Raw genomic sequence first — 24,105 nt, forward strand, 5'->3', positions numbered from 1 at the left:
GGGGCTTATCTTTTAAAATCTCATAATACTCTCTCTTGGTTCAGTACAGTGTGCATAAGACACACAAGATGTTCACTTAAGATGACATCTTGTACCTTTTCACACACACTGTACTGAACCAGCATGATGAGTGTTGTTTGTTTCTCTGCCCAAGCTTGCAGAGGCTATTAAGCTGTTTTAGAGCTGTTTTAGAGCTCTTTAAGAGCTGTTTAGAGCTGTTTTAGGTAGAATTAAGAGTTTTACAGCCTCCAAGTCAAGTGAAACGGGCTATAGTCCAATCGAACGTATGTCAGCATTTGTAAGAAGCCAGCTGTTTGTCAATTCAGCAGTCTTGAGAAATACCACGAGTGTTGAATCTAGGCTGACCTTCTCTTATAATCACAACTGTTTTACTCGAAAGAATACAACTTTAAACCTTCAATATTGTCATTTAGTTACTGTAGAATTAGTTCTAGACTAGATATATACATATAAAAGTGTAGGAGTTTTGGTATGAACTCTTGTCACGGTAATAATTTTACCGTATGCGCTTAATACAAGCGCATACACTGTAAGTAGTTTTAGACATTTGAAAGCAAAGAAGTTTATTACATACATTCATACTATACTACCAAATCCAACCGAGTGGAATATTTTATTCTATTGTGGTCAACCTGACTCTACAGCTGTTTTGTAGTCAATCTTTTTTCAATTCAAGCAGCTTCAGAACTAGAGTGAGTTTATTGTCTGCTATTGTATAACTGTGTTTAAATCAAATAAAAATACAAATTTACCTTCACTTTTCCTACCTTTTATTATATTAACTGAGTTTAGATATAATATATACATAATACTGTGTAATATGTAGGTAGTAGTGATATAATCAAGCTTTAGATATGTGTAGAGTGAATTGATTTTCTTCAATTAAAGTCAACAACCAATAACACCACTCCTAGGGTTGAATTATTTGATCTGTTTAGGCCTTTAATGACTTAAGTTTGACTGATATTACCCTCAAACGTTGTTAATAAACCTTCTAAAATGAGTTTTTCAATCTAAAAATGTATCCAGTAGCCTACAAGTGATGAAATTTGAGCTAACTAAAAACAGAGTTTGTTAGGTTATGTTGGTTAGCTAGGCTTTTGTACTGTCTAAATACGTTAAATAAATAGTTTTACTAAGCTTTAAAAGCTGTCACCATCAGTAATAATCATATTATATGTGGAATTTTCCAATCTTGTAGTCAATCGTAAGGCTTAGTTCCAGCGTTCAAACTGTTGTTGATACATACCAAACAAATAGAAAACCCAGAGGTTCTAACATAATTTGAAGTGAATAACACATAAAATCAACTAACTATCATGATAAATTAACAATTATTACAGACAATAGTCTACAATCGTTGAACATTTGCAACTTTAGTATACTCGGTAAGAAACTTTCATTTTTACAGGCCTAACTTAGAGTGTAGACCATAAATGAAGTTATTTTAACTGATGGGATGTATTATACTCAAAACCCCATATAAATAACCAACTTTTAAAGCCAAAACGGTTACATTCGGTCGATAAATAACTGAGATAGGGCCAAAACAGTATACCTCGGAAAGAATCTACGAGTAACCCAGAATGTAGCTCTGTTTTGGCCCTGTTCATAGATTTAACATTCAAACCTAAGAACTTTTCACCATATACTCATACAGTATGTTGGTTACAAGAGTTATATGAGGTTAGACGATGCTATTTACCATGATATGACTTTAAAGGTAGTTATACTGGCCTGCGAGTGATTAAATATCTGACTCTGTCATAAGAAATCTACTCTCAAAGTGACAAATACTTGCACAGTGAGGTTTTACCTCCACATTTGTGTTCTATAGTGGATTTCTGAGCTATACATATCACATGCAAGCCTTTAGAAGTATCTCTCATCTATTAATTGAGGTTTTAAAGAGTTTTTTAGTCAGTTTCAACTCTCAAATCTGTTGTATGCCTCACCACTACATATAGTCTAACCTATGGTGATAAACTACATCTGATTACACTTATACACTCTATATACTACATCAGACTGGTGTACACACTTTAAATCCCATAGAGTTAGTCGTTAAGAGAATATTTAAGCGTTAAAAAGTTTAATTCTTGTAACCTACTCTATTGAGCCAATACATGTCAAACTCTTAATCAGACCTGTGTTATCCATCATAAACTACACAAGAGCTCAAATACTTTGACCTTTAAGCCTTAAGAGTTGCATTAAATAGCCATAGATTTATTATACTAGACCTTAAACGCTGTAAGGCATGTTTTAACTGAATTTAAGCTGTTTTAACTCATTCTTCAGCTGTTTTAGCTAATCCTTCAGCTGTTTTACTAAATTTCAGCTGGTTTAACCTTTATAAGCTGTCTGGGACACCACAGAATACCTCTACAACCCTTAAATACAGCTTAAATAGCCTCTGCAGGCTTGGGCAGAGAAGCAAACAACACTCATCATGCTGGTTCAGTACAGTGTGTGTGAAAAGGTACAAGATGTCATCTTAAGTGAACATCTTGTGTGTCTTATGCACACTGTACTGAACCAAGAGAGAGTATTATGTAGAGAGTATTATACTCAAAGGGTCTTTGTATTTGAAATTTTTGAGTTTCCTCCAAAATCCCCCATTTTGGGGATGTACACCAAGTGACAATTATGCCCAAAAAGTACTTCATAACATGTCATAAAGGTGTGCCGAGTTTAGTTTTTCTAGTATGGGCCTTTAAAAAAATAACAGGGGGTCACCACACTTTTTACTAACCCTGTATAGATACTAATACTCAAATAATGGTAAATTTAATAAACATTCCATCAAATCAGGGTAGGCCTAGTTTATTTATTAACCTAGCATCACACAAAAATGTGAATTGTATAACCAAAACTAATAGTTTATTTATTTTTAAAGGTTATTTGTTATTGTTTGTTGTTTATAGAGTTTATGTTTTCTCAAGTGTGAATAAAGCATTGTTAACGAAGACATCAAATAGTCATAATTCTGCACTCAAGCCAATCATTACCTATCTTTCTTACAGGAACACTTTCCCTGATGATAAAAATTGTTCTACTTTCTGTTCCTTCATGTCTGTTATTACTCTGGAGTTCTCAAAATTTTAAACATTTAGTTGGGAACTCCAGTGTAGACCCAGCTTAAAAGAAGTGCTGTAAACATATATTCCTGACTTCATGAGGAAAACAAAATATCTGTGGCTTTAACCTGGAAATGCTTCAACAATTAAATAGCGTTCTTTAGATTGTTGTCATTACAGTGTTAATGATTACCTCAATGAAACTAACCAATCAATATGACTCTATTTTGTATGACATAGAAACTAATTTTTTTTTCTGTCATCGTTTAACAAATTTTGCCAACTTGTTTACAAACATTTTTTATGCATAAGACATATTGTTGTACATTAGGTTAAGTTAGTAATAATCTTGACAATGACATCTGTTTTTTAGCTGTGCTATGATTTAAAACGTTGATGTGACAATAAAGAATTATTTATTTATTTACTAGCTGTAACCCGCGGGCTTTGCCCCGTTTAACTTCTTAATTTTCAAGATTATCTCGTTCGCATGGCTCAATCACGTCCTGGTTGAAGTTTGTTCGCTAGCTCACTCACCTTTAGGTTGGAGCTCGTTCGCTGCGCTCACTTGCCTTCAGGTTAGCTCGTTCGCTACGCTCACTCGCCTCCAAGTTGAAGTTCGTTCGCTACGCTCACTCACCTTTTGGTTGCAAATTAGCTGTTGTCATAAATGTAAAAGAAATAATAGTGCTGCACCCTGTCGGTAATCCTTGTAACTTTAATGCTATTGAACATCATAGAACAGAACCAACTTGTTTAATTGAAACAGCTGTTAAGATTCAATAATTATATTTCTCATAAGGTTAACATAGGAAACTCCAGAGCCACTGGGGTGGAGCCCGAAAGGATTTTTGAAATAAGAATATGCCTATATGTTAATCGGGAATGTGAGCTATCATCATGCCAAATTTCAGCCCAATCCGAACAGTATTTTTCGCGTTCACTTGTCACAAACATCCAAACTTTCTCATTTATAATATTAGTAGGATTTATTTATTTATTTATTTGTTGTAAACTCTGGTGCAAACCCCTCCTCCAATCACAAAGATCAGACTTTTTACACTACTGGACAGTTTGTGTAAAACATCTCCCCGCATTAGTCATTTCAATTAGAAAGAGGACCGTTAAAACAAATTATATATATGTATATGTAAATATAGATTTTAAAATTTTCTGTTTTATTAGACAGCCAGTCTATATTTCGGTGGGCAAGGGTGGGTTGGTGTCTGCGAACTAGTGGATGTTTTTGATTGGTTATCAACACTGTTTTTAGATTTGTTTATACATTTATACATTTGTTTATGGATTTTAAAGGAAGTCTTAGTTTAAAAAATGTTTAAATAAGTAAACCAAGAGAATAGTAAATTTTATTACTCCCACGTACGTAAAGTGGAACGTAAAGTGACACTTTTTGACACCAGCTCAAGCTTAAATAGGGTTGAAAAGACACTTTTTGCCTGTGTGATGAACTATATTTTTTGGTCAATTAAAGTCATTCACATTATGTTGATTTTAACAAGGTTGATTTACCTTTTCTACAGTTGGTTTGTTGATCCTGCCAAATCATCCTGCCTCGGTTCCAAGGTGGTCACATATAAGGTCTTCTGCTGTAGCCTAATTAAAACTTTAAACCCCATATATTCAAACCAACCTTTAAAACGTACAATTTTAACTTTTTAAAGGAGATTATGTTGTTTTAATTCATTTCAATTAGTATTTTGTTAATAATTTTTTGTTATTTTGTCGTCATGTCTTGAAACCAAGGCAATGCTGGATAATGATTTGGCAGGATAAACAAACCTAGCAGCTGTGAAAAAGGAAAATCAACCCTTTTTAAAAGCAACAAAATGTGAATGAATTAAATGTTTCAGAACTATAGGCCTTTTAATAGTGTTTAAGGTATTATCATGACAGCGTCAGCCAGTGAATAAGTGAGGTGGAATAAATTACCGAAGTGAGAATGCCCTACTGAACCCAGCAGCTGATAATTAGTATCTGGCTCCACTATTTAATTTGAGTCTGGTGTAAATTATAACACTATGTTTCCCAAATGTTTGCATGGTGACCTTCTCTTCTAACAATTTTTGGATGATTTGGAATGGATTTACTTGGTGATTAATGTTTAAGATGACATATGATGAAATGAAAAGGACATAAACCAAATTTCTTAATACCGGTATATGCCTAGACACCAAAAAACATACTTGTTTGTTGGATCATTCAAGTTTTTAAAACTCAAAGCGGACAAAACTCTTCAGTTACCAATAGGAATTTCATTCTGACCCAAACCTATTTTGGATATACATGTAATAACCATAAGAATATTTCATAAGAATCACCAGCTTCTTAAAAAAATGTATGGTTATGTTAGTAGTTTTTGAAATAACTGCAGGTGCAAGAAGATACATTGACTAGAGAAAAACATGTTTACTTGAATTTGCTATTCTTAAGGGTGAAAAATACATACAGTATACATACTGGTAAAAGAAAAGGTTTGCCATATAAATATAGAGCAATAACAAATTTAAATATATATTTTATAACAAATTTAAACTCTACAAGTTTGGATTGGAAAGCTTTGAAACATATTTTTATATATTCAGCATTTAGTAACACCAGTAGTCTAGTCTTACAAGACAAGTTTCAACTCTAATATTTCTCTCAACATGTTGACAATTACCTCAGTGCCTTTCTGCCCTCCATTCTGTACAAGTTTAGCAGCTCGCGTTTCCCTTGGTAGACTGACTTCAATCTCAGGGTTGAAAGGAACTGGATCCATCATTGCTGGTTTGAAGAATATAGAAATCATAAATCCATACACCGCTTTACGTAGAAACTCTTCTTTGAAATCCTCAAAAGAAGGAACTTTTACTTCAGCTGGAACGGCCGAGGAGAGTGCTTCATAATATATGCTTAGATATTTTTCTCTGTTTTGCTTTCTTGATTCTTGGCTGGAGTTTAAAAAGAAGAAAAATGAAAAATCTATCATGGGTGATGAATACCGTGACGTGGCAAGATCAAAAAACTTAACATCCACTGGGGTTCCTGACTGATCATACTTGTACAAAATGTTATTTCTACAAAAATCACCATGACAAATCACTGCCATCGGTTCTTCAGCTGTAACCAGATGTTTCAAATAACTTTGTGAATCACATTTCAGTTTGTTTTTGAAGCCTACTATTTCATCTATGAACTCTCCGTTTTTCAACAGCTCTTCAGACGCTCTGTTGAATGATAAAACGTAGAGGTCGTTTGCATCCTCTTTGTTGTCATCAAATAGTCTTGTCTCAATAAGTTGGTTGACGTTCTGATAGAATGCTTTGGGGTTGAGCTGCTTTGCAACAAATGACAACGCATGAAATTCACCTAATTTCTTAAAAGCCATAGCACAGTGATCAAAGTCCAAGTCAAGGAATTCTGGAGATAACTTATAAGCTGTCGACCTCAGATCTTCTAAAATAATTATGTATTCATTGGGATCCTCAGATTCATTTGCTGATCCATAGATGTACTTTGGAAATATTTTGTTCACCTTTTTGTCCCTGTTCAAAAACGGAAGTACTTTTTCATATGTAATGACTTCATTTCTGAACTGATAGTCTAACTTAAGCCATTTTCTGACATCTGCATTACCCATATTGTACTTTACCACTAGAGGCTGCTGAAACGTTCCCTCGTCAGACTGGAAGACCGCGACCACAAAAACTACAGTAGAAGCGAACTGGGCCTCCCCTTTCACTTTATCTTCCAAAAAACACTCCACAAAATGCACATTGTCACCCAAACAACCACTGGCCGCAATTTGAGGAAGAATAACATCATTTAGAGTCCGTAATCTTGACATCACTATAGTCTATATTATTAATCACACGTAGGAACAAAAAAAATGTACGTTAGTATAATGTTACACCGTGTAAATAGGCAACTTTTAAGTTAGAAGTTAGCGGCGCGTGACGAAGGTGTAGGACATGAACCAACAGCATCTACTACATTGACTATATATAGTCAATGATCTACTATCAATGACCGACCACGATCAGTGAGTGTGGACTAGCCAGACCAAACCAAGACCAACTACTGTTAAACTAAACTCTGAAAGGGTTCTGGTCGATCTTGAGTACTGTATACGATACGATAGAGGAGGACAGAAAACTGTAAAGGACAAGACGAGACACTCGGCATTGATACGTTTTGGATGAAGTTGATAACTGAACCAAGAACAAGAACAAGGGAATGACGAAAATCGTCATGTCATCACAGCACAGCTAACTGATAATTTACTTTTAGGGGGGGGGGGGGGCAAGCAAGCATAACATAGGTTCATCTAATCTGGTGACCTTGACCTTGGATGGAACACTCTCGCTATCGCTTCCGCCGCCACTGCCTTGGAGTTACGTCACCGAACAAATAGTATCATATCATGGAGCTCTTTATAGTAAAATTACGTGTGAATAATTTAAAAATAAAATATTACTTCACATCAGTTATTATGATACGAGTGTTCATGTAATTAAAATAAATAATGTTGGTCTACCCGTTTTACAATAAACCGGTAGCGACTGGTTCTGCTATATATTTTGCCTCAACTTTAAAGGCACTGAATTTATAAATATATAGTGTTTCAATATGATTTTCTCATTACAGTATTTATTAATAAGTAATAACAAACACAATTTGTTATAGAGGTGGTGTCCCCATCTCAAGTGGGAATAAAAAAATAGTAATAATAGATCCTGAATCTAAAGTCGGTAAACCATTTCTGACAGTAAACGTATTTGCCTCCAAATTTTAACCTAAGTACAAAACACCAAAATCTAGAAAAAATTAATCTGGTGTAAACATTTTAAAAGATAGACGGCAACATACACAAAACATTGAGATGAAAATAATACTAAACATAACAACATAAACATAAAAAATTCTCCGGTTTAAAAAGAAAAGAATAAAAAAGTGAGTAAGGTCTTTATTTCTAGATGACATTTTATTTTTTATTCTGATAATATGGTAATTTGTAGAACTAGTGAGAGAAATATAGGATATGACCTTACAAAAATATAATTTAACTAAACTAACTAGAACCAGAACTAACTAGAATTTAAATAAACTAGATTTTCACGCTGATTTCAATGCTAAAATCCGTTTTTAAATATTTTTTTTCGTGTTGAAGATATATTTAAGTGAAAACTCATCCCCATACATTTCTTATGGACGTTTCGTACTTTGAACATTTTTTAAGATTATTTTTCTTGCATCTTCAGTTTTTATTAATGCTTGCAGTTCGTTCTAGCCTTAAAACATTCAGTTATTTTCATGGGCTTTAATTTGAGCTTTAGATTATTGAAGTCGGAACAGTTAGAGACGAGGTGCAAACCACAACACAATGTTAAATTTACTTTTTTAGAAATCAGTTTTTATAAAAAGATTATATGTTTGGTTTTTCGCTCGTCTCTAACTGTTCTGATGTCAATGTTCTAAAGCTCAAATTAAAGCCCATGAATAACTGAATGTTGTTTCCATTTGTCTGATTGATTTTCAACTAAACCTATCTATTTAAGTAACATTAGGTTTAATGAGTACCTACCAAGTTTGCTGCTACGGAAACCAATAAAGTGTATTTTTTAGTAAAATATTAATAGCTTAGTATAAAATAATTAAATTTACCAAGTTTGATCAAAATATAGTATATCCATAAACAAGCAAACTACAACATTTTACAATATTCTCCATAAGAATAGCATGGGAATTTTAAATTTTAAATATTTTGAATTTTCTTCGTTACCGTACCACTAACCGTATAAAACACTTTGATATACTAAGCTATTTTTTAAGCTCTTTAAAAATGTCTAGAGAGAAATTATAAATTTTGTGTTTTGAGGGTCAAAAATGAGAAAAAAGATTTTTCCCCGTAAAACCCCATTCCCGTGGTCCGATCATGCTGGTTCGCGAACTCATTCAAGTTTATCCCGCCTTACACCTTAGAACCAAAATTTATTAAAACTCGGACAGAAATTAATTACTCAAGTTATCGCGTTCACGGACGTATATATATATATATATATATAAGATTACAAGAAAACTTTTTATGGTTCTAGCAAATTTCCCTATAGGGGAGTAGCTATTACCGTAGGTGGCACGGTAAGACCTAGGCCCGAGACCAATTTATTTTTTCATTTTGATGACCTCAGAGGCCAAAAACACCATCTGTTCAAATTTTTATTTATATTATTTATTTACTCATATATATACAAATTTTGAACGAATGGTGTTTTTGGCCTCTGAGAACATCAAAATGAAAAAGTAAATTGGTCTCGGGCCGAGGTCTTACCGTGCCATCTGCGGTAATAGCTACTTCCCTATAGGGAAATTCGCTAAAACCATAAAATGTTTTCTTGTAATCTTTTTAACGATCCCTGTGTCTGTTGTTTTTACTTTTTTTCTTGGACTAAACCACGAAAAAAATCAAATTAACCTATATATAAATCCCCAAAAAGTGTATACCTAGTATACCTATTGCAGTTACTTGCAAGATGAAAATAAGCGAAGGAAGCGTATTTGAACAGCTTGATAGGATGAGTATCATATTTGTCTATGGTATCAATTGGTATCATAAACCAATATTTACTGGCAATGGCCATCAGGGTCATATTTAAAGATTGCTGTTTCACTTCTGTTAAAACTACGTACCGGTACTGAACCTTTAGACTACCCAAGGGCCAACACGACAAAACATAAAACATCGATCATATAGATCTTTATCTAATCATCCAGTAACAAAATCAACCTTATGACCTTGTGATTTCTATTTTATATTTCATTCTGTAGGACCTACCCAAAATTAAAACTTCTTGCTCTATATCAAAACAAATTTTTTTAGAAATTAACAACCGTTGTACACACTGTAAGGTAAATGTTATTTATTTACTGTCCTTAGACAAGAGAATTCATAAACGCAACGGCTTGAATTTAAATAATCTTACTAATATTATAAATCTGAAAGTTTGTGAGTTTGTGTGTGTGTTTGTGCGTGTGCGTGTGTGTGTGCTTTCGTGCTGCATAAGCTGTGGGGACATGAGTGTGAATGTGACCAGACTGTGTGGACCTGGTCGCTTATGTGGACATCACACACGTCCACACAATTTTCACAGGAAATACATTAACTGTGTGGACTTAGTGATGTCTGACTAGTGGCGCTCCTACAGACTTTTTGGTGAACAAGGAAAGCTGCTGGCGGCTATTAGCAATGGGACTTGAGTGTTTGGCTTCCCAATCTCCTGATATAGAATACTCGTTGTACAACATTTCATAATAAATGAATAACCCAATCAACTATTTAAATAATTCTTACAGTTTGGTTAAATATAGCATAATTATCATTTATATATATTTATTTATTTATATAAATATTATTTTTTTTCACTTTTTATGTCACCTAATATTTTTTTCATAGTTATTTATTTCACTATTTGTTCTTGTGATTCCATTTAGCTCATAATTTTCACCCATCTTCTTTCATTTATTTATTTTTTTCTATTTGATCAAATAAAATTAGATCAAAAGGTTAATTGTGTAGATATAAGGTCAATGATAGTATTTAGTAAGTAAAAAAACAATTTGCAAGATCCATTTGCAACAATTTGCAAGTGAATAAACAGTGCTGGCCACTGGCCAGACTTTACAGTTTTAACCAGTTTTATCACTTTTTATTATTTTTTTTATAATTTGATCAACATGAGTAGTTTTGACTATTGTGATTTTGACAGTATTTTAAAGAATCTTTTGACATACCACAATGTTAATACATTGATTATGTGGTTGCATACAATGACCTGACGAACTGGTTGTCATACCAGAAACTGTGGTTGGGTGATGTAATCCTTTTATATTATTAATAAAACTTGTGTGTGTAATGGAAGCAAGTGGTTTACTAAGAACAAATAACAGAAGTCATTGGATTCATCCTTTTTGTCGTGAACGTGATGCAGGTGAACGTTTTCGTACGTTTTACAAAACATCAGGTAACATGAGACAACGTTTTTTTATACTATCGAATGTCAGTCCAGTCATTCGATGAGCTTCTTCAGATCATGAGGCCTCAGATAACAAAAATAAACACGCATTTTAGGAATGCTATTCTATGCTATCAGAATATTATTATGCCTGTTTGTCCCACAGTGATAGCTGGCCGTGAACATTTTCGATAATCTTATCAACATCAAACATTTCTAGTAGATTCTAAACAACCGCACAACGCAACAGGATAGTTTGCACGAACCCCCGAGACTGAACGAGTTTTCGGTCTTTGTCTGGTTGTATTAAGATGATTGATTTAATGCACTAAGTTAGATTTCAGTTGTGACAAAATTAGTCCGTACAGTTTTTATCCCTGTCTTATTACATTCTTTCATTACAAGTCCCATCATTAATAATTAAATGGCCAATAATGGTTAATAATTAATAATTAATTGTCTTTACTTTCTGGTTAATTGCGTCCTTAAGTACAGGGTTTGTGAGTGTAGATGCTAAGTTTGAGAACGCCTCACAGAAGAAATTTACACACGCTAAAATCTGGTGATCTAGGGGCCACGACATAATATCACGACATAAATATTGGGAAGGTGAAATAAACTATTCTTGAATAGAAATATAATAAATTGAATGAAAATTTAATCCTTATGGGCAGTGAATCTTGTTAAATTAGCATTTATAAGGTTTTATGTTTATCTAACGTTGTTGTCTCACCTGTGACATAAAAAAGAGCTTAATCAATAATTATGAACCACAGCTTGACACAGGGCCGTCCGAAGGTGGTGGGGGGGGGGGGGCAACAGGGGCAAGTTGGCCCGGGCGCCGCAGCAAATTTTGTTTGTGGTCTTGTAGGTTTGCATGAGTTGTAAAGGTTATCAGATTATGGCGTTAATAAATACGAATCTAAAAAATGAGGCTGTATAGTTAACAATAATTTGTAACACTATAGGTGTAATCAAAATGTAAACGTAATGTAGTATGAAGCTAACATATGCGAATGCGACTAGTACTGGGGGGAGGGGGCACCGCGACTACATTACCCCCGGGCGCTGACAACCCTAGGGACGGCCCTGGTTAACAAAGCGTTTCGACACCTACCTCATCCTAACAGTTTCTTTAGAACCTAACGGCTGCATTTTCCCAATAGATTCCGCTTTCCTAAAATTCATTCGTACAGACATAATTTATTTGAAAAAAAAATAGAAAGAATTCAATAATAAAGTGAATTACAATTAAAAAACTGAGAAGACAAAATGTTTAACCCTCCTCTAATAGTAAGGGGTTGTCGTCAAGATGCTACCCCAACAAAACGCCACCATCTAGATGACCGAAGTGTTGGGTTGACTTGTAGGTTGCAATTTAAGTGCCGTACCAACAGTATAGCCATTAATTAAAATATATAGTACATTCTCCTTACGTCCGCCAGTAATTTTAATACGGGAATATGCTTTATTTCTTCTCATAAAACCTTTTGTACTGCCGTTGATTATGGACGCTAACTGACTACAAGTACAGGTAATGTATCATATATAAAGAGGGAGACGTGATTCATATGATAATATTTCTTTGTACTATCGGTCGCTGATTACTGTACAGAATCATCTTTTTCCTACCTGCATTAATCCATCTAAACTATCGTTGTTTATAGTCGCTAACTAGAGCTACAGTTAAACATAGTCAAGCTATAGTCAAATTTGAAACTGAATTGAGTACCTCATCTGAAAGGGCTTTCTGTTCAGAGACAAAGTCAGTTGGTGTCATAGATTAAGTCAAAACCAAATACAGCAAAGTATTTAATTGATATATTATTAATATATAAAATATTCAATTAATATTAATTAATAAATCAATATTGTAAAATATTAATACGAAATTAATACTATAAAATATGTATATCAATTTATACAATATTAATATATAATATTCAATTATATTAGTAATATGAAACCAAATCGATTGTATCACTGAAAAATATCGATAGTTCTCCAGCAATATCTTTATGAAGACATTGGTGTTTTGGCCTGATATTTTAATCTGACAAGAAACTGTATTTCTTACTTAATAAATATTTTTTACAATGAATTAATACATGAATAATGTTATTTCATATGCCACATAGCAATTCGGATGTGACTAATATACAACGATTTGTTTATAAAGAAGAGTGGAGACATAACCTAAATATACTGTCAAAATGCAACCAGTGAAATTCCCAAACTGTGTGGACATTAACACCTTCAAGCGAAAAAACACTCGATTGTGTCAACATTTGCATTATCTGTGTGGACTTGTGTACTAGCTTTTGCATTACCTGTGGGGACATGACCGACTCTTGCATTAACTGTGGGGACGTCCACACAATTTTTATGATTTTTTTTACTACATTTAGACCAATAAACAAGGAGTGTTCTTTTATTCATCTTCAATTTGAGGTTAGAAAGAACCTAGGATATTTTTTTCAGCCGTGTGCCTTGATGTCCACATAGTTTGGTTAAAAACCCATGTCCACACAAGTATAGGGATGGCGTGTATGTGTGTGTCTGGATGTGTACAGAGCTAGAGACTACACCTGTGGTCCGATTTTGATGAAATTTAATATGTAGGTTCTAAGCCATGGTATCTCCAGGCGTTTTTTTTAATTTTTTTGAAATTCTAATTTTTAATGGGGATTTTCCCATAACAACCCATAAAAAACTGGAAAAATCGGATTTTCTCAAAAATGGTCCGAACGATTTTGATAAAAATTTAGTATGTTGTAGCCCTTTAAATTCTGAATTAAATGTTACAAATCCCATATCTGTAAAAATTACGGTTCAAAATTTATGGTCAAATATGTTATTTTCCCATAAAACCCCATAAAATAACAAAAAATAGGATTTTAGAAAAACATCCGGTTTTGATTTAACATAGTATGTTATAGTCCTTACAGTTTTGATAGTTTTTTTTATTTTTTAGAAATCTTTATTTGTAATGGGGATTTTCCCATAAAACCCCATAAAATAACGGAAAAATAGGATTTCCCAAAAATGGCCCGAACGATTTTGATAAAAATTTAGTATGTTATAGTCCTTTATATTCTGGACAAAGTGGTACAAATCCCATTTCTGTAAAAATTACGGTTCAAAAGTTATTGTAAGTTATGTCATTTTCCCATAAAACCCCCATAAAACAACAAAAAATCGGATTTTCCCAAAAATGGCCCGAGCGATTTTGATAAAAATGTAGCATGTTATAGTCCTTTAAATTACAACCAACAAACAGTTCTGAACAAAATTGTACAAATCCTTTTTCCGTATATTTACTCTCACCGCTTACACATGATAAAGATTGTTGACAAACTTATGGGAGAAAGTATGTGTCATACTTTCCGTTTATACCGTTTTCCGTTTAACGGCTGATACCGTTTATTTTTATTTATGACAATAGCTAATTTCCAACCAAAAGGTGAGTGAGCGTAGCGAACGAACTTCAACCTGGAGGCGAGTTAGCGTAGCGAACGAGCTAACCTGAAGGCAAGTAAGCGCAGCGAACGAGCTCCAACCTAAAGGTGAGTGAGCGTAGCGAACGAACTTCAACCAGGACGTGAATGAGCCATGCGAATACTTATTAAGTTAAACGGGGCAAAGCCCGCGGGTACAGCTAGTTAAATATAAATTTAATGGTATTAAAATTAAGTCATATGTACCCATTAAATCACGAAACATAATGAAAAGCATATATATTAATATTATAAAGAGAATGAAATAGGCCTACTGTATATGTTTATTTTGTGTCTACATCCTTCTTGCTCCATCAAGCCTGCTGAACACAAATCATAACAAACAACAATTTAGGCTAAACCGGCCTAAAAAAAAACTAAATTAGGTAAAACTACACAATATATTTGATATTGATCAGTTAAAGTATAAATGATTTCTTAGGATTGATATTTAAGTTTTTAATGTCATAATCGAAATTTTTTCTTTAGAATGTTTCTGTCCAATTTTAATCTATTCCAAAATGTATATAACAAACTTGTAATGGCCCCGTTTAATCCAATAAATAAACCAATTACTTCAATATTTTGTGAATTATATTTTTCTTTAAAATAAGGAATCGACGGCTCATATATCTTTTTCTTTTTAGCATCGATTTCCAGTGGTTGTTCTATACTTATTTTGAATCTTATGGTTTGGGTCAATAATAAATCCATTACTCCTTTCCTCATTAATAATTAGAATGTCGATTCTTCCTTGAGACCCACCTTCTGCTACGCATGGCACTTCTTCATAAACGGTTAACTTTGGATCACGAAATGAGTCGGCTAAAATTTTGCTTATAAAGTGATCCCTATTATTTCTCAGAAGATCTCCAAAAGGACAGAACCCACGGATATGTGGCAAAGACTCAAAAGTGTAATTCTCAGTGCTGGAGCAACACCTGCACTGGTTGCCATCACATCATTGGATCTGCCCGGGATTGGCCTCAGGCCTCACTGGTGCCACACATCGAACGACAACAAGTGGAACTGGAACGTCGACTCAAGCTGCGCTAAGCGCTTGGAAACGAGCCGGCCCTTCTCGGCCCCCCCCCCCCCACCACAAGTCAGTATTGTGGTACAAAGTGTACATGTAGATGTACGGTACATAATAGAGGCACATGCTCCTAGCCGGTGTTTCGCATCACTAGAACGCTAGTTTAATTAATCAACTAATTGAAAACTGTTTAATACAGTGAAATGCTTGTATACAACGTGACATACAACTACAAACACTATCTTGATATATAAAATAATTTATTTTTGTAAAAAAATACAACCGACTTCAAATGCTCTAAAAAGAATGAAATAATTTCAATAAAGTAAACTTTTGTATTAGTCAAACTCACGTATTTTAAGTGGGCGCGGCTTTATGGTGATTTTTGATACAAAATTTAAAGAGGATGTCCACATTGCAGGTGACTATCTCCAACTTAAGAAGTCCAGATATCTACGGAATCTCACCTAGGATTCTCAAGTCCGTTATAAATGAAATATCACTGCCTCTGTCTGAGGTGATAAACAGGTGTCTGCGTGTGGGACTTTTCCCAGACTGCCTTAAAATCTCAAGGACTATACCTATTTTCAAAAAGTGGGACGCAAACCTTACCTCAAGCTATCGACCAATCTCAATAATCACGACTGTAGGGAAGATTGTGGAGAAGATTGTCGACCATTTTGAAGTAAATCACTACTTTACAGCATCCCAACACGGGTTTCGGAAGTCGAGATCAACAACAACAGCCCTCGTCTCCTTTGATCAGTGAGGTTTTGGACTCCTTTGAAAATAGACAGTCAATGGCTCTGGTCCTTTGCGACCTGTCAAAAGCCTTCGACATTGTCTCCCACGACACATTGCTTGAGAAGCTCGGCTATTATGGATGTTCAGTATTTAAAAGGTCAGCTTTTCATATATGTGAGAGAGAGACAGAGCATATTAAAAAATCCCCACATGGCCACAACAATTCATTAATAAAAATTTGAAAATATAAACATTCTAGTTAACAGTGCAATGTATTTTACCTTCCTCATAGTTTTGTCTACCTTTTTTCACTTTACTCCTCTTACATTATTACATTCAAAACTCTATCTTTGTATAATCAATTGACCGCTTTATTTTCAACTGAAATTGTGGTGTGTAGTTCAAAAACTCTAAAACTGTCATTTTGAAGACCTTCCAGAACTTCACGTGTGGTAACCTTGACTAAATTCAAAATCAAACCAAAAGTCCATAATTTTTATTTTCTGTTCTTTTGCAAAATTAAATTAATAAACCCATATATGCAGTCCACTTTTATTATTTCTAAAATAACCTTTAGAATACGCTACAATGGAGTTGGCGGAGTTGCCCTCTAGACCTTTAAATCCTACTTAGAAGGTAGAAGTCAGATGGTTGCAGTGCAGGGCGCACTGTCCTCCCCAGCCGATGCGAAGTTCGGAGTTCCGCAGGGCTCAATAGTTGGCCCCACTCTCTTCCTGATACTGATGAACGACCTAGGTTGGGATAGAGTTACTCTACTCTTTGCGGACGATACAACCCTGCTGGGCAGGGGGCAAGATCCTACTGAGACGGTCGCTTGTTCAGAACTTCTATTCCAAGAGGCTAAGGACTGGTTCCAGTGGTTCCTCATAAATAACTTGAAGCTCAACGAAGATAAAACACAAAGGCTTCTGCTCACCCTACGCAGATCATCTCCATCTCATTACCCTCCTGTCAAACTTCTTGGCTTCGTCCTGGACTTCAAGTTACAGTGGGGCCCTCATATAAATTCTGTTTGTGTAAGACTAAGTAGAGTAATCTTCCTCTTTCCTCTTGAGAAAACTGAAACACCAGATAACTGCGCAGTACCTGCTGACAGTCTATTTTTAGCTTTTTCACAGCCATGTGGCCTATGGCATCCAACTGTGGGGACATGCCGCTGACAGCAGAGTCGTGTGCTTCGCTTGCAGAACAGGCACTACGAGTAATCACAAATAGTAGGAGGCGGAAGCCATGCAGACCCCTTTTTAATCTGTTAAACGTCTTCACAGTCTATAACCAGTACATCCTTGCCTGTGTTGTTCACATTAAAACCAACCTGAGCAATTTTGAACTCCGAGGCCAGCTCCACTCTTACAACGTTAGAGGAGCACAGAAGCTCAATACCCAGCGGTATAGACTGTCCCTGACAATGAGATAGCTTCCCTGCAGTTGCTGTACATATGTTTAATGCCCTGCCGCTCCAACTGAGAGAGCTAGAGCCTAAAATATTCAAGAAAAGAATCAAGGAGCTCCTCCTGCAAAACCCGTTCTACTCAGTTGACGAGTATTTTGAGGAAGCACCAACTCTTGAACGCCCACCGCCATCTAAAGCTTAAGTTTTAAATATATGTTTTATTAAAGAAAGTTTTTATTTATAAAAGTTTGACGCTGTCTATCTGGCCCTGGCTGGTCAAAGACGAAGAGGAGGTAATAGGTAATAGGTAATAGAACTATTTTTGCGATTAGTAAACCATTGCCAAAATGCTACTACAGCGCTGTTCACGGAGGAATTTTGAACTAATGCCTCAATCGTACCTCCCCTCCAACACAAGGTCAGAGGGTCAGACCATAGACTAACCAACACAAGTAGACTTCTCATCCCATTGTAAATTTTGAAACACGTTTTCGTGTCTAGTTCATGTACGTGACACAAAAGCACTAGTGTCGATGAATCTTTGTTTCAATTATTTTAGGGTTAATTTCTTGATTTCTGCTTTGCTGTTTGGTTATAATACTAGGGGGCAAGTTATTGTTTATGATTAGGGCCCGGTTTCCCCAAAATGGTGTAAACTACGTTTATAATAAACTAGTTTATTTTTAAACTCCGTTTAAAACGCGTGCTCGGTTTCTCCAACATTTTACTGGCTTCGTTTAAGATAAACGGCAATTCGAGCGGTTGGCAATCCTGAATGTGTATTTGAAGAATCTTCGGTGGGCTTTGGGCTAGTGTTTCTTACAACGCTCGCTACAACTCGGTAGAGCAGACGATCAAAGTGCGAATGCTGCTAGAAAGAATAACATCACTGTTTAAGGTTATGTTATGTTATGAAGTTGATTTTTCTTTTACAACAAGAAGAATTCTGTCCCTTATTTTAGTAGGCCCTCTTGTTTTTGGTCCCAAAGTGTTAAAATCTTTATCTTCAACTTCTTCGAAAACGTCAATTAGCCTAACTCTTCCATTTGAGTTACGGTAAATACTGCAATTAATAGTAGCCTAACTTGCAAAAAAATATATGTACAAATAAAAAGAACTTAATTAACAAAATAAAATTAAAATACAAATAAAACTTAACATAATTATAGGCCTTTACAATATAAGCTAGCCCTAAGCCAAGCCTATTTTCGTCCAAATAAATTTGTTATTACTTCAATTAACCTAGGCTACCTATTGTTTTGGAATTATTTGAGGTTATGTTACCGTTGTAATTTACTAATTTGAACTCAGTTTATTTTATCCCCAGTAGTTAAACCAAGTTGAGAGGTGGTTTAGTTTGAACTTAGATTAATACCTAGTTTAAATTTGGAGAAACCCAAATCAAAGTTAAACTAAGTTTAAATCGCCGTTTAACATAAAACCAAGTTTAAATGAGTTGGGGAAACCGGGCCTAGATCGTATTATTTGGTTAAACGAGGTTTTAAATGGCTGTAATAACGGGAAACAAATTGTAAACAAAACAAGTCCTCTACATAAACCGTACATGAACTAACAATAAAATTGTCTTCAGCTGTTCCATAAGGATGAGAAATCTACTAAGGGAGTATGTTTTATCTAGATAAAAGATAGTATGTTTTAACTAGATAAAACATACTCCCTTAGTAGATTTCTCATCCTTATGGAACAGCTGAAGACAATTTTATTGTTAGTTCTGTACGGTTTTCTGTAGAGGTCGTGTTTACAATTTGTTTCCCGTTATTACAGCCATTTAAAACCTCGTTTAACCAAAAAATACGATCTAATCATAAACAATAACTTGTCCCCTAGTTATATAACCAAACAGTAAAGCACAAATCAAGAAATTAACCCTAAAATAACAGAAACAAAGTTTCGTCGACACTGGCGCCCATGTGTCACGTACATGAACTAGACACGAAAAACGTGCTTCAAAATTTACAATGGGATGAGAAGTCTAATGGTTTTATCTATGGTCAGACCCAGATTTTAGTGAGATGAGAAGTGATTCAAGTGCGGTGAAGTGAGACTGAATGAGTGAGTCATTGAGAGAGAACAGAGAACGAGACCGAGTATGAGAGTGAAACGAAGTGGGGAACAGTGAACGTGGTGGATTGAAGTTTGAAGTGTTGATGAAGTGAGTTGAGTAAACCTAAACCGTAAACCCAACCCAAACCGTGGACCGCGAGCTGAATTTTTATTTCAGGATTAGTGTTGCCTACAGTATTATTTTGAGGCTTCTGATTGGTTGAGGGAACATCATTACCGCGACGATACGGTTGATGCCATCGGCCTCGGTGGTGTAGTGGATAGAGTGCTGGGCTGATGATCCGAAGGACCCGGGTTCAAATCCCACCCGTAGCACTATTTTTTTGTATTGGATTTTTTTCATTATCAACAAGTTTGGTTGGTTTGGTTAGGTTATGAAGGTTTAATTTTATAATTAAAACATTACGAAATTGAATTTGACCCATTTATAGTTTAATTTTATGAACATATTTTTTTTCGGTTAAACCTTCATTTGATTTTTCATTATAAGCAAGTCTGGTTAGTTTGGTTAGGTTATGATAGTTTAATTTTAGAATAAAACAATTGTAAAATAGGATTTGAGGCATTTATAATTTTATTTTATGAACAGAACTATTGTTTCGATTAATAAACCTTCATTAGATTTTTTCATTGTCAGCACGTTTGGTTGGTTAGGTTAGGTTATGACGGTTTAATTAAAAAAATATATATATATAAATTGAATTTGAGGCATTTATAATTTTATTCTATGAACAAAAATAATTTTTCAATTACTAAACCTTCGTTATAGTCAATCAGAAGCCTCTAAATGACACTGTTGGCAAAATTAATCCTGAAAAACAAATTGTGCGGACCGTGAACTGAACACTGAAGACTGAACGACTGAACCAACCGAGGTCCGGGGTCTGTCTGTCTGGTGTCTGGTTTATTTAGCTAGGCTACCTTGTAGTTGTAATGTGTTTCTGATAAGTTACAATCAATTGTTTATAAATTAATAACTAGTTATTCATACACTTGAGTGATTAATTTTCAATTTTAAACAACACAATACAGTAAATAGGTTAGTACAACAGGCGTTTTATGAACTTAACCTGGTTGTCAATGCTGTAGTTCGATGACAGAAGAACAATCACAGTTAAAACTGTCATTTAAACCTGAAGACCGAACAACCTCTATTGTTTCTCTATCTTCTTCTGGTGTATCAGAAGCTGAACAAAGTATTTTGCCAGACGTGGCCTTTGCGCCAGGATCAAGTAACAGTGGCACAATTGATTCTCCAAGGACTAATCGTGAAAACCAGCCCCTTCTGGGGAGGTCGGATAGTGAATCATGTAACAACTTTCCTGGTAATTACTGTATACAATATAGGCTATGCTAATTAAATTATTTACACTGGACTCATGCATGGACTTGTTAACTGCCAGACTCGAGATATAAAATTTTTTTAATTAAAGTTAGTCCTCAAAACTCAGGCTAGGCCTAGTAAGTTAAGTGTTGATTATGTAACCTTGGTTACCTATTTAGGAAGAACTGATAAGCAATAAGCATACTCCTTCACTAGTACCAAGCTGGTCTAGTGGTAAGTTAGAGCTTGAGCCTTAGGAGCCTGAAGTCCTGGGTTCAAATCCTACCAATCATCAATGAATTTTATCCATGTGATAATTCCGCGACCCTATAGGGACTAACTTATCCTGAAGTAAGTTAATGTGAATCAGTTCTGGGCTAGAATCTTAGCGTCCTAAGATGTAAAGGTGGGGAACTACTCCACCGGTTCAATTGATTGTTAGGCCAATTGGTATTTATTTAACTAAGTTACAGTAAACAGCCCCAATTCCGGCAGGTTAAGGTAAACTCTTCAATAAATATGTTTTTAAAGGGAGAAGCCAATAACTTATCGGCATGGGACTGATTTTATACAGACCTACACATTTCTAGGATTAAAAAAAACACTTTTTATCAAAATATTTTGTAAAATAAATTGTATATAAGAGATATACTTTAGGTACCTTATTTTACCTCCCTTGCCCAATTCCGGCATGGCAGAACCCTAATTCCGGCATCCGCCGGCCTAATACCGGCACCCTGTGTATACACCTTAAGTTAAGTGTATTTAAGCATATATTGGCCAGATAAATTGTATATATTGACTAGCTTTTGATCAGATGCATTTTCTTATCTTTGGATGGCTGAGTAAAGTTTCTGTACAACTATTTCATGCAATGACTCATGCAAACATTCCACCTGATCCCAGCTTAGGGTGAATGCCATTCCTAAACATTAGTGGGAATGCAATGACCTCATCCAAATATTTCACCTTACCCCAGCTTAGGGTGCAATCCATTCCTAAGTTAGTCATTGGTGGGAATGCAATGACCTCATGCAAACATTTCTCCTAATAACAGCTTAGGGTGCATTTAACATTCCTCAACAGGAGTGGTGTGCATTGTGCAATGACCTCACCTAGGGGATGTTCTAAAGGCTGTGCAAAGTTTTAAGAGCTTTGAGGCTCTATCTTTCATTCCTATAATAAAATATGGTGATTTCTATCATAAACTAGTAATCCAACACTAAATCAATTTGAAATTGATCAGAAGATTAACTTAGTTTTTACCATATTATTCATCTTAAGTTAGCGAATGGTGGGTGTTGACATCCTTATGGGCCTAGTGCCTGTAATGTTTGCATTTTTCAGCATTATACGTAAACTAGGCCTAACTTAAAACTTAAAAAGTATCTGAAGACCATTTTTATAGCAGGGATAGTCATTTTTTAAAGTAAAAGTTAACAAAAACGGCATGAATAGCGCTGATTCCAATAACCGGACAGGTATGCCGGAATTAGGACAAGTCCAATTTATGACCTCCCCATCGCCGGCAGACGTTTTATAAATTTATTTTGTAAACTTCAAGGGCGAAATACAGTTAGTTAGGTTAGTTATGGGGTTATGATCAATTAAATATTCAATTTTTAGTGAAGAATCGTAATTTATTGAAGTAAAAGCTTATTTCAATCACTTGTATTCTTAGAGAAATCAAGAAGAAAATTAGGTGACAGCACAAATTCTTAACCTACCAACATTCTAACTGTCACTAAATGTGTGAAATAGGCCAATCAGGTGTTATAATTGTTTTTTTTCTACAGATGAATAGTTGATGTAACAGCCAATAACAAATAAGATGGCTATTTCAAATGTTATAAAGTGTTGTTAAATGACGTAGAAGTCACCGCTGCCGGTATTTGGGCCCCTGCCGGTATTGGGGCTGTTTACCTTATAGGCCTAAGTTAACTTAGGTTAGTCTGCTACCGTCACAAGTTCAGGTTAAGTGAAGAGCCCCCCCCTAACATGGTTGATGAGAAGAATAACATCGTTGATTAAACAGCATCATTGACTTAGAAACATTTCAAGTGATTCTGTGTAGTCAATAATGTTTTCTATAAAAGGAATTGGTAATTATTCCGTATAGGTGCCTCCAAGCAAATTTTTAATTTTGATATCTTACTTAATAGTTAATTACCTCCTGAATCCAAATAAGTTATACCATTATTTTTCACAGCTGATGAATATTTCTCAAGATATTGCTGTAATAACACATAACTGTTCAAGCATTTTTGAAAAAGTAATTTGAAGTGTTTTTCTCAGGATTTTAATTTTACAAAAACAGTCTGCAGGCAACATAAACTAACAACTCGATACATTATAACCTAAACTTTACCTTCCTAATCTTTTTCTAACTTCAAAACACTTAATGCAGTCACATTCACATACAGCACGACCTACCACCCTGACATGCCTAAATAAGAACTACATGTAATTAGTCCACCAGTCCATCTATATCTCCATAATGTGACGAAATTCCTGTTATAGAGAACATTAAGTTATTTGACTACAGTACATAATCACTTGAAATGTTATCCATCCTATCTTGTTTATTGTAAAGTTAAGTATGTTTTTACGGCGATATCTTGAGAAATATTCATCAGCGGTAAAAAATAATGGTATATTTGGATTCAGGAGGTAAAAAACTATAAGGTAAGATATCAAAATTAAAAATTCGTTTGGAGGCACCTATACGGAATAAATACCAAGGAATTTAGTCACATTATGGAGATACCTATAGATGGACTGGTACCACTAATTGCATGTATTTCCTATTTAGGCCGGGGCCACACTTGTAATTTTTAACCAGCGAGACTGTTTTTTCCGTTTTCACGTGCGACGCACGTGGAACAGTTTGCCCGT

The 24,105-nt window shown here is 34.9% G+C and overlaps 2 protein-coding genes across 2 annotated transcripts in view; one reads left to right on the forward strand and one right to left on the reverse strand.

Moving 5' to 3' along the window:
- Positions 1–5,513: 5,513 nt before the first annotated feature.
- LOC128987836 (uncharacterized) lies at positions 5,514–7,370 on the reverse strand. The gene has a single exon (XM_054408872.1). It carries the CDS (start codon positions 6,946–6,948, stop codon positions 5,731–5,733), a length of 1,218 nt encoding a protein of 405 aa, XP_054264847.1. The 5' UTR covers positions 6,949–7,370; the 3' UTR covers positions 5,514–5,730.
- Positions 7,371–20,773: 13,403 nt separating this feature from the next.
- Positions 20,774–24,105, forward strand: part of LOC128986268 (phosphatidylinositol 4-kinase type 2-beta) — a 39,709-nt gene continuing 36,377 nt past the window's right edge. Inside the window, exon 1 of the mRNA XM_054406538.1 lies at positions 20,774–21,211. Coding sequence (XP_054262513.1) covers positions 20,980–21,211 — 232 coding nt within the window. The 5' untranslated portion in view covers positions 20,774–20,979. The remainder of the gene's footprint in view (positions 21,212–24,105) is intronic.

Source organism: Macrosteles quadrilineatus, unplaced genomic scaffold (assembly GCF_028750875.1).
Source record: "Macrosteles quadrilineatus isolate MER2022 unplaced genomic scaffold, UCM_ALF_1.0 Scaffold_2__2_contigs__length_208266976, whole genome shotgun sequence".
Lineage (NCBI taxonomy): Eukaryota > Metazoa > Arthropoda > Insecta > Hemiptera > Cicadellidae > Macrosteles > Macrosteles quadrilineatus.

Bases quoted from the DNA above. Each gene is read 5' to 3' on its own strand.
- LOC128987836 (XM_054408872.1), bottom strand. From the start codon at position 6,948: ATGTCAAGATTACGGACTCTAAATGATGTTATTCTTCCTCAAATTGCG.